General features: G+C 39.7%; 1 protein-coding gene across 3 annotated transcripts in view; it reads left to right on the plus strand.

Annotated features, from left to right (window-relative positions):
• Positions 1-4,279: 4,279 nt before the first annotated feature.
• usp38 (ubiquitin specific peptidase 38) overlaps positions 4,280-12,055 on the plus strand; it is a 41,195-nt gene continuing 33,419 nt past the window's right edge. For all 3 annotated transcript variants that reach the window (XM_041186470.1, XM_041186481.1, XM_041186490.1), the window contains exons 1-2: positions 4,280-4,430; positions 10,243-10,968. In XM_041186470.1, coding sequence (XP_041042404.1) covers positions 10,284-10,968 — 685 coding nt within the window. In that variant the 5' untranslated portion in view covers positions 4,280-4,430; positions 10,243-10,283. The remainder of the gene's footprint in view (positions 4,431-10,242; positions 10,969-12,055) is intronic.

Raw genomic sequence — 12,055 nt, forward strand, 5'->3', positions numbered from 1 at the left:
ATCTTTCCTTAGATAAGGGGACCAAAACTGTTCACAGTATTCTAGGTGTGGTCAAACCAGTGCCTTGTATAGCTTTAGCAAGACATCCCTATTATACTCCATTCCCTTTGAAATAAAGGCCAATCTTCCATTTGCCTTCCCTATTACCTGCTGAACGTGTATGCTAGCTTTTTGTGATTAATGCACAAGGACCCCAAATCCCTCTGTGCTGCAGCTTTATGCAGTCTTTTTCCATTTAAATAATATTCAGCTCCTCTATTCTTCCTTCTTCCATCTGCCAAGTTTTTGCTCACTCAACTTGTTTATATCCCTCTTTAAACTGTTTGTCATCCTCACCACTTGCCTTCCCAGCTATTTTCATGTGATCCACAAACTGGGCGATAGTACATTCACTTTCCACATCCAAGTCATTATTACATATTGTAAATAAGTGTGGCCCCAGTTACAGGTTGCCATCCTGAAAATGCCCCCCTTTATCCCAACTCTCTGTCTTCTCTTGGTTAGACAATTCTCTATCCATGTTAATATACTACCCCCAACACCATGTGCTCCTATCTTATGCGCTGTACTTTATTGAGCGCCTTTTGGAAATCCAAATATATTACATCTACTGGTTTCCCTCTGTCTATCCTGCTTGTTACCTCTTCAAAGAATTCTAATAAATTTGTCAGGCATGATTTCCCCTTCATGAAGCCATGCTGATTCTGCTTGGTTATATTATGCATTTCTAAATGCTCTGCTATAACGCCCTTTATAATAGATTCTAACACTTCCCAGTGATGGATGTTAAGCTAACTGGCCTATAGTTCTCTGCTTTTTGTTTCCCTTGCTTTTTGAATAAGGGTGTTACGTTGGCAGTTTTCCAATCCTCTGGGGCTTTTCCAGAATCTAATGACTCTTGGAAGATTCAGGTAAACTTAAAACCAAGAATCTCATTAAACTCCACCCATTTCCATGGCAATGTGACACACACAGCCTGTTCCCAGGTATGAATGCAAATTAACTACCTTTTAATTCCAAAGCTTTCCTTAATTCTGGGAAACCATATAGCTTTTACTGGAATAACTGCAAATATCAAGAATTAATCCCACCTGCTGTTTATGACCTTATTTTTCTAGCTGTTAACCTTTTAACTCAATAATCTTTTAATTGTAATGAATTGTAATCCAAGCTTGTTTGAATTGCTTTTACCAGTTTCTAAATCAGGTACCCTCATTTTCTGCTGAAACTAAAAAATATATTCTAAAACATATGCATTATGAACTAGATATTTGCAACAAAACACACCCACTGTGGGATTAGCAGGTAGACTGGCAGATGTGAAGAAAATGAGAGAGAATCTTACTTTCACATGAAATAAAAATTATTCCTTAAACTGATAGTCCTAATTAGCTCAACAGTCACCTGGGATCAGAGACACAAATGTCAGTATATCCAAGACAGTAGTCTTTTAATCACAGATGCTGCCTGAGAAATTGAGTTAATCAGATGTTTAAGGACAAGAAAATGCAGCTTTCTTACAGGGACCTGCCATCTGAAAATACAATGAGAGAGCTTGGAAATTATCTACTCTGGAAACATCTGCTCTATGTTTTCTCTAATAAAACAGTCTGCTCAGTATTGAGATTGTCAACTTGGCTTCATTAACCCATTGCAAAACATGTTGAAGCACCAAACCAAAGTTGCAACTTCAGTTGAGTTACATGCCTACTCCAAATACATCGATTCCAAGAAATTAAGTAGATTAATTAAAATATATATAACTTTTTATCTAAACCAGAAGCTTCCAAAACCCATAATTTTACACAACTTTGTTAATGTTTTAAATGCCCGTGTCACATGTTTTTATCATAATGGAGTACAGTGGGAACAGTAGCATGGTGATAATGCTACTGGACTGATAATTCAGAGACCTGGACTAATGGTCTGGAGATATGAGTTCAAATGCCACCAACTCAGCGGAAGAATTTAAATTCAGTTAATTAAATAAATCTAGAATTAAAAGCTGTTATCGATAATGGTGGCCATGAAACTGGATTACTTGCAATGTGGTTCATTTACACTCGTTCATTTCATGTGAGATACATTCGCACACAACGATCCATTCTCTGCAAACAAAACAAATTTTTTTTTAATTATCCAGGAGTTAGGGAAGCCTATAGTTCCCTGTTGCTTTCTCCATGGAAATGCCTTGGCCAATCAGATTCATCTTGCTAATCAATCAACACCCTTTCCTCCTGAAATACAAACTATTGTGATTATTTGAATTTGGCATTCTTTTGTTTGTTTTGATGAGTACCAGACAAAAAGCTTCAGCATGTCTCTTTCCTGCAATATTCTGCCGGATTGTCATAAAAACCCATCTGCTTCACTAATGTCCTTTAGGGAAAGAGATCTGCTGTCCTTACCTGGTCTGGCCTACATGTGACTCCTGACTCTAAGCTGATCTCTGAAATCTCCTAGCAAGCCACTCAGTTGTATTAAATTTCTATGGAAAAGTCAAGTAAGTAGAGCAATTTGGTAAAAGCTCACTGCAAATATTATTTGTCATCTCCCAACCAACACCACCCGCCCCCACCCCCCACCCCCGAATCCCTGCTGTAAACATGTAGATACTGGCCTTTGTATTTCACATCAGGAGAAAACTGGAATAATGCAGACGGATCTACTAACAGAAAAATATTAGTAGCAACATTGAGTCAGCAACAGTGGCAACAATTACAAATCCATTCAAACATGTGGAGTTGTGATTGTACAAATGACACAATAAAATGGGTTTTTTTTACATCAAGAGATGTGCATATTACACTGAATGAATAACACTTGTCAGGTCCTTGCAGGTCCCATTAGTGTTCTATTCAGGCTGCAACTTGAATTCTATTATCAGTCGTGATCACCATGACACATAAGGAACCCCAAGTACTTAGATGCAGTGCAGAGCAGGACCAAAAAACTGATCCCTAGTGTCAGTGGACTGAGATATGAGGAACAGCTTGAAGAAACTTTGACTCGTCACCCTTGAAAGGAGGCAAATGCACATTGCAAAGGTATGCAAGGCATTCCGTGAACGAGAAAGTCAATTCTGAGCGTCAATTCAAATTAAACTACCATAGTGGACCTAGGGGACATAAGTTCGAACAAATAAAAGGCGAGTTCAAGATTAAAAGTAATAATTTAATGAAAACAGTGATCAATTCTGGAATGATCTTTACATCGGTGCAAAGACTCTATGGGGGTCATTCAAGGGACAATCACATGCTGTGGTGGGGGAAACCCATAAGTCTCTTTCCACAGAAGGATGAACTACTAGATCTCCCTGAGATAAAAACAAAAAAACTGCGGATGCTGGAAATCCAAAACAAAAACAGAATTACCTGGAAAAACTCAGCAGGTCTGGCAGCATCGGCGGAGAAGAAGAGTTGACGTTTCGAGTCCTCAAACGTCAACTCTTTTCTTCTCCGCCGATGCTACCAGACCTGCTGAGTTTTTCCAGGTATTTCTGTTTTTGTACTAGATCTTCCTTATCGGTATTCTCTGTGATATTGGCCCCTGTAGCCCTTTACGGTATTTCCTTTACCATGTTTTATATCTCTGCCAGACATTATGAATTACAATTTCAAAAGTTAATAATACATTTCAATAGGAATTATTGCATTAGTTTTGGTGATGTCATTATATTAAGTAGCACAAGCTAAGTGAACATTACCAATAGTGACAGTGATTGCAACCACATACATAGAAAGCTGTGTTTATCTTTCAGTCAAACGTGATCAAAATAGGTACAGTACATTTAAGACTAGTCATTGGGAGTGACTCCCAATAAATAACACTTGACAGGTTGATTGTAGCGTCATAGACATGAAAGATTAAAATATATTTCAGGTTGGTGACGCGATTACATGTGCTGAATGGATAACGTTCACCTTGTTAACCACCCTATTCTCAAACTACGTTGTTAGTGCTTGGGCAACTCTGCGTGAGGTATCCTAAAATTTGCCTGGGTAGGAGAGAAATTGGTGAAACCTTGGTATCAATAATTCCCTCTGAGATGACGCCGACGGAAACATATGTAGTAAGAAAAAAATAAAGTCTTCGTTCCTTTTTTTCTCTCTCTCTCTCCGCTGCCCTATCCCCGCTCCTCCTCCCCTTACCCCCAAGCTCTCATTCACAAACACGGCAGCGGCGCTTCATTGACCAACTAAGATGAAGCAGTGTGCGGGGTCTTGTGTGCTGCTGTCGCGCTGACGTTTCTCACCGAGTTGCCCGGGGTGGGGGGGAGGGGGGTGGTTTGTCTGCTTTGATAAACCGGCCTCTCGTTGTCGGGCCGCTGATGTGAGCGGGGTACGGAGTGTGAAATAACAAGAAGGGAGCGTTTGGAACGTAGTGTTGCAGTGTGAGCGCGAGAACGGCGGCTGCCATGGTTTCCCTGGGTAAGTTGTGACACAGCATTCGTTTTTGGAACGTTGAGACGCCGCTGACTCGAACCGCGATTGTTTCTGGCCTTCACAATATGACTTGCAACATTATCACTTGTGATTTTATACACTTTCTGTCGGCGTTTTTTTTTAATCGTTGTATATACATCATTCAATTTCTCGTGTTATAATCGTTCCGATTTTTAAAAGATTTTTAAAAAATTGGTAGCGACAAGTGTGGCCAAATTTACATTGTCATGGCGTTGAAGTAGTGTTCAGAGATCAGCTAGATCGCTTGGACTTGGAGAAGTTTGTGCTCTGTTTATTAAACCAACTGGAATATCAATCTGATTTAAGAATGCAGGGGGGAATTTTTGTCGTGTGGCTTTAACTTCTTGTGACATTAGAACGAATTGGAATCCATGTTCTCAAACTGACTAGAAACATTTTGATGCCTCTACAAGTGATGTTCTTTATCAAACTTGTAGCTGTTGTCTTGCGCAAAGAGTGTCAGTTCAGGTTAACTGATATAAACATTACCAGTTGTGTTGCTTTTTGCTCACAAGTAATTTGCTTTCAGAAATAATGCTTACCAGTTTTAACTTAGACAAGTAAAATACCGTGGATGCTGGGAAGCTGAAATAAAAACAGAAAATGCTGGAAATACTCAGATCAGTCGTCATCTGCAGAGAGAGAAACAAAGTTAATGTTTCAGGTCAATGACCTTTCCTCAGAATTTAATTTAATTATTGCCACTGAAGGTGGGTGGAAGTAATGTTTTCACCTGTTTGTCTGTAAACTATATATCTCAAAAACTAATGGACAGGTTTCCATGAAACTTGGTATACAGGTAGGATATAGCCCAAGGAAAAATGGATTCATTTTTAGCAACAATGTAGATCCAGATCCTGGAATATTTTTGAAGGATCCATCTGTTAATCTAGGGTACATTGACTTTTTCTTTTAGAATGCTGTGGGTTGTTTGATTTAGAATGTTGTTGATTATTTGGCACCGGGATTGGATGAGATGCATCCAAGGATATTGAAGGAAATGAGAGGAGAAATTGCAGGGGCACTGGCCATAATTTTTCAGTCTTCCCGAGACTCAGGGGAGGTGCCAGAGGATTGGAGAATTGCAAACATTATGCCCTTGTTCAAAAAAGGTTATAAGGATAAGCCCAGTAATTACAGACTAGTCAGTTTAACTTCAGTGGTGGGCAAGATTCTAGAAACAATTATCTGGGATAGAATTAGTAGTCATGTGGCAAAATATGCATTGATAAGGAAGAGCCAGCATGGATTTCTAAAGGGGAAATCATGTTTAACAAACTTGCTGGAGTTTTTTGTGGATGTTACAGAAAAGATCGAAGAGGGTAATGCTGTTGCTGTGATGTACATGGCATTTGATACAGTGCCACGCAACAGATTTGTGAGAAAAGTTATCGCTCATGGAATAAAAGGGACAGTAGCAACATGGATACAAAATTGGCTGAAAAATAGGAAGCAGAGAGTAATGGTCAATGGATATTTTTCAGGCTGGAAGAAGGTTTGTAGTAGAGTTCCGCAGGGGTGGGTATTGAGACCCTTGCTTTTCCTGATATATATTAATGATCTAGATCTTGGTGTGCAGGGGACAATTTCAAAGTTTGCGGATGTTATGAAGCTTGGGAGTGTTGGGAGGGGGACAATGTAGAACTTCAAAAGGACGTAGACAAGTTGGTGGAGTGGGCAGTTGGATGGCAGATGAAATTCAATGAGGAGAAGTGTGAGGTGATGCATTTTGGTAGGAAGAACATGGACAGACATTATAAAATAAGGGGTGAAATTTTTGAAGGGGGTGCAGGAGCAGGAAGACATGGGTGTATGTGTGCATCGATCATTGAAGGTGGCAGGACAGGTGGAGAGAGCAGTTAATAAAGCATATAGTATCCTAGGCTTTATTAAGAGGGGCCTAGAGTACAAGAGCAAGGAGGTTATGCTGAATTTATATAAGACACTTGTTAGACCTCAGCTGGAGTATTGTGTACAGTTCTGGGTGCCACATTATAGGAAGGATGTGAATACATTGGCGAGAATGCAGAAGAGATTTACAAGAATAGTTCCAGGGAATAGAAACTTCAGCTGTGAGGATAGGTTGGAGAGGCTGGGACTGTTCTTCTTGGAGAGAAGAAGGCTAAGAGGAGATTTGATAGAGATGCTCAAAATCATGAGGGGGCTGGTCAGAGTATATAGTGAGAAGTTGCCATTCGTAAAAAGGATCTAGAACGAGAGGGCACAGATTTAAAGTGATTTATGAAAGAAGCAAATGTGACGTGAGAAAAACTTTTTCACAGTTCGAGTGGTTTGGGTTTGGAATGCACTGCCAGGAAATGTGGTGGAGGCAGGTTCAGTCGAGGCATTCAAGAGGGCACTAGATGATTATTTGAATAGAAACAATGTGCAGGGGTAAGGGGAAAAGACAGGGCAATGACACTAGGTCATAATGCTCATTTGGAGAGCTGGTGCAGGCACAATGGGCTGAATAGCCTCCTTTTGTGCCTTTAAGATTCTGTGATTTTAGAACGTTGTGGATTTTCTCAGCTGCTGTGGTGCGATTTGTCATAGCCGTCAAAATGTGAACAGGGTTTTCAGAGCTGGTTGTTGGATGTGGATTGGCCTGAAGCCTCCTAAGTGAGACGAAAGCTCTTAATAAACTATTTCTTTTCTCAGCTTTGTAGTTACAGAGTATTGATCAAGCAGGGAAAAGTCTCAAGGAAGAGCTGCATAATTGCAACAATGAGTTAACCACAACGTGGCAAAGTTATGTGCTCTGCTGAGTGCCCTCTTCACTTGTTTAGATTTGTTTTAAGCCTGGTTCACTTTGAATAGCTGACTGGTACATTTTTATTCTTTGAAATCTTGGTTATACTTTGATAACATTAAAATAAAATCTTATTGTGCATTTTTTTAATATCTGTTGTCAGTGACAAAAACTAGAAATTCAGTGGCAATTATAATGGGAAACATAGCTATTAAAAAAAATCTAAATATTCTTACTACACTTTGCTCAAGAAAGCAGTGGTTAATGGTTACAGTTCCAAAAAGACCAGCAATCTTTTGGTACTTTTACCTAAAGAACCATTTTCACGTTTGAGCTTAGATGGAGTAAGGTCGGTAAGAAATTCAACTGTGGGAAGAGAAGTTCAGGTTTGTTCTTAAATTCCACATGTGTCCTTTACAGCATTTATGATAGTGATCATAAGTGGGAAGGAACCATTCTAATTTCAAAAAAAAAACTTACTTCCTATCTGCAAATTATTATTCTGGTGTCCCACCACTATCTAGCTGAGATTGACTCATTCATCACACAGTAAGGATCTTCCTGGCGTGAAGAATTCAGTACCATACAACATCATGCAGTGCACCTCTCCAAGTCTTTTCATCCCTCCAGGTCTCTTCATTTTTATTTTACATGACTTTACGGCTTAGTGGATTTTAAAACCTTTTGGATGTGGAACCATCTGCCAAGGATTCTGTATTCCTATGTGTTCCATGCAAATGTACACATTCTTCCAGGATCACCCTATCTGTCCTAACTTACAAAACACAGTAACGTCTATCGAAAGCAAAACAAAATGACTTGCATTTATATAGTGCCTTTAACATGCTAAAATGTCCCAAGACACCTCAAGTAAAATTTAACCCAGAGCCACAGAAGAGATGTTGGGACAGGTGATCAGAAGTTTGGTCAACGAGGCAGCTTTTAATGGGTGCCTTAAAGGAGAGAGAAGCAGAGAGGTTTAGGGAGGGAATTCTAGAAGTTGAGGCGTAGGCAGCTGAAGGCACAGCCGCCACTGGTAGAATGAAGAAAATTGGGGATGCACAAAAGGGCAGAATTGAAGGAGCACAAAGATCTTTGAGGATTGTAGGACTTGCGGTGATAGGAATAGGTGAGGCCATGAAGGAGTTTGAAAATAGGAAAGAGAATTTTAAAATTGAGGTGTAACCATACAGGAAGCCAGTATAGGTCGGTGAGTACCAGGGCAATGAGTGAATGGATTTGGCGCAGCAGTGTTTTAAATATCATTGCAGAAAATGTCTTTTCTGTTGGTGTCCAGCAACAAAAATAACAAATTAAGAAACAAAACCAAATCTGAAATCTAATGATGGTTGTCAATCTTCTGACTTTTGGGGAACTCCTAAGATCTGGATATTTCAGTTTGAAAACCTGTGATTACGTGAAGGATTGCTTAAAGAGACAGATTAGTGTTCTGGTTCCAAATCACTGTCAGCCCCTGAATGAAACGCAACTGTACTTTCGCCTACTCAAAATTTACAGTAGGCAGTGAGTATGGCTGCACCACCATAAAATATCTGAACACTCCATTGATTTGCAGTGAAAGATCCATGCACAAGGTTGTGGTGCTAATAGTTGATCAATTACTTTGATTTATCTTGGATATCAACAGTTTGACTTGCTTTAAATAATGCAAGTTCTGTGGTGACAATATTACCGTTTACTTCCAGAAATAAAATGACGGAGTGGTTACCTGCAACTCCATTTGTATAGAAACACCTGAGCATCCACAAGCATCAGAATTGTTTTTAAGGAAACTGTGCTGCGCTACATCCTGTACACCACAGCAGCCACCTCCCCCTCCTCTCCACCCCGCTTCTTGTGTTCCACTCCTGGATTTTTTTTAATTTTCCTTTTGTACTTCAATCCACCACTCCAAACCTAAACCCTACATTCCTCAAACCTCAAGCAAATACCCACTCTTCCCTAAGCCTTGGCCCTGGTTTCTACCTAGACCCATCTTTCCCACACCTGACTCTACCGGGCACACAGTTCATGCAGCTCAATGTCCTTAATCTATGTGGGAGATATATATATCTTTAATCTTAATCTGGATTACAGTACTCAATCTTGGTAGGATCACAGAATTTTAGACTATTTCATTGCATATGTATTGATAGCTTTAAACTCTTAACTTTATAGTATTTTGAAGTTTCCAGACATTTGCTTATGTAAAATGTTGACTTCGGTGTTGTCATTGAACATCAAAGCTTTTGAAAACTTGGTGAATACGGATGCATCCTGATGGAGTGCATTATGATTCGGGGGAAACCATACGGAAATGCTTGAAAGCATTAGCAGCAAAGTAAATAACAGAGATCAGACCAAAGAGAGTAAAGTCAACAGTGTGATCTGGATAGATTTTGCACATTAACTTTTTTGTGGTGCACAATGACATTGGTTGTGGGTAGTAAATGACCACGCTGTTACAAGCATGGTTGCATTTCTGATTTTCACAAGGAATTCCTGAACTAAACTAAGCAAACAGATTTTAGAAGGATGCCTCTCCATTTCGGGGGCATGTTTGTATAGGTTTTGGAATTTTTTTTTGCTCTGACTTTCGTTGTGCTGAAGAAGATAATTTACTTGATTATTTACTGTGAATTATTGAAGCTTTTTAAACTGATGCTTCTAAGGTTTAGCTGAGGAATACTGTCACATTCTAATCGCATGGCGGCATGTAATTAACTCCTTGGGTAGTATATACATTTCATAAGATAGTGGACGAGGATGTCTGCCTTTTACGACTTGAATCCGATTAACTTTACTCCAGGTTTGTTTCTGCCTCTTCTAGAAACCAGCTTAACAGAGGGGCAGCAACACCAGATGACGTGAGCAAGGGGGAGGAATATGGGGGGGCGGGGGGATGCGGGCAGGGGGAAGATTTAACTCTTCCGCATTTGCTTTGATTTAATAAAAACTTTTTTGTCAAAATGTAATTGGAAAAGTATTATTTGCTGTTTGACTTTTTTTTCTCTCTTTCTCACTTAGGCTCTGACTACCTCCAGTGTAACCCTGTGGTATAGTAATCAATGATGGATAAAATACTGGAAGCCCTCATCACTTCTTCACATCCCCTAACAGTGAAGAAGGGGATTGTGAAGAAAGTGGTAGATGCAGCTGAGAACTCAGTTGACCGAGAGCAATGCAAGGCGATGTTTGATCTCACGACAAGATTAATTTTAATTGGGGAGGACAGTTTCCAGAAACAAGTAGGTCTTCAGGTCCTTGATGCCTATGCCAGGTACCATCGTTGTGAATTTGAAGAGTTCTTTAACAAGGGCTTTATTCTAAACCTTCTGCAACAAGGTTATGGATCATTAGATAAGAAAGATATCGCCATTATTGACTATATCCACATGGGACTAAAGCTTATAATGAGCTGCCCTTCTGTACTTGAAATCTTTGGCTGCATGCACACTGAGGTACTGCGATTAGTTTGTGAGAGACCAGAGCCTTTGCTGTGTGCTAGGTTGAGTGAGTTGTTGTCTGACTTTGTACACTGCATCCCAAGGGGTAAATCAGCAGTGCTGTTTTGCCAGCAGCTTGTAAGGACTATAACTCAGTTCCAATGCAATGCTACACAGGAGGAAGAGATTCGTGGATTTATTTCTCAGGTGAACAAAGTAAGCAATTTGCTACAAAGCATTTGGAAAGCTGAGCCTGGTGCACTTCTGCCTTCTCTTCAAGAGGTATTCGTAATAATCTCTGCTACAGGTAATAATCTCTGCTACCTCAAAGAAAGGGATTTTTTAAAAATGAAAAGTTGTTATTTTTGTAGACCCATTTCAGCATTCACTTTTAAATGTTTTTAAAAGGAGATTGTCCTTAATCCCTATTTTTCCATTCCCCCTCCTAAAGATAAAGACTTCACTGTGATACCTCACAGTCACTCTTTGTGTCAGTGAGCTAATTAACTATTTGTAGCATCAAAATCAAGTCTGATCTTATCTCCACTTGACAGTCACGCTCATGTATGTTTTGCAGGGAGTAACAAATTTTGCATCAACAGCTGGAATTTGGGCTCATTTTCTCTTCATTTCCACCCTAGGGCAGTGAAGCCACTTTAAGCACCACTGCCATTATCCTGGCCAAGAGCAGCTAACTAATCTCTGGAGATCAAGCCAGCGACCTTGCTGGTCTGTATAGTTCAGTTTCACATCTGGCAATTGTCTTACTTTTATTTTAAACTTAATTCTTCATGTTGGTAGCATTGTTTATTTAATATGTTTTTCTCCCTTTTTTTCTTTACAAAAATATATATTTTTTCCTTTTGCCTTCTCCAATTCTTTCCTCCTCAAATTAGTCTCCGAGTGGGAGCAGGGGAACAGCCGCCTATGTGTGAGGGCACATTGCTGTGTTTTTTGCCCACTTTAAAGTGAGGCAAAAATTTGACTCTTCATTCTCTGGTTGTTAGCCTTTCCAAAGCTCTCTGTCCAGGGGTTGGCTTATTGAGTGGCCGATCAAATTACCACCCTCCCTTGTGGTGGGGGTTCCCTGCCTGCTATGCCCTCTACTGGACTCAAGTAAGTGGAACTTTCCAAGCATAAATAAATGCAATCAAGGTCATATATTTTGAAACTCTCTGCTGTATGTTCTTTCCCCTTTAAGAATAAGTGACAATAACGTTTAGAATTCTTAACAAAATGTAATCAATAGACAGCTAAATTATCAATTATTGAGTCCACTTTTCAGTTCTCTCTCGTATATAGATCAGTTATTGAATGCTTTCTGGTTGCTGTTATGGTTTGGAATCAAGTTGATGACCAAGTTCTACATTGAGTTGTTTCGCCAAACCAAGAAA

The sequence above is a fragment of the Carcharodon carcharias genome, chromosome 1, assembly GCF_017639515.1.
Source record: "Carcharodon carcharias isolate sCarCar2 chromosome 1, sCarCar2.pri, whole genome shotgun sequence".
NCBI classification, from domain to species: Eukaryota; Metazoa; Chordata; class Chondrichthyes; order Lamniformes; family Lamnidae; genus Carcharodon; species Carcharodon carcharias.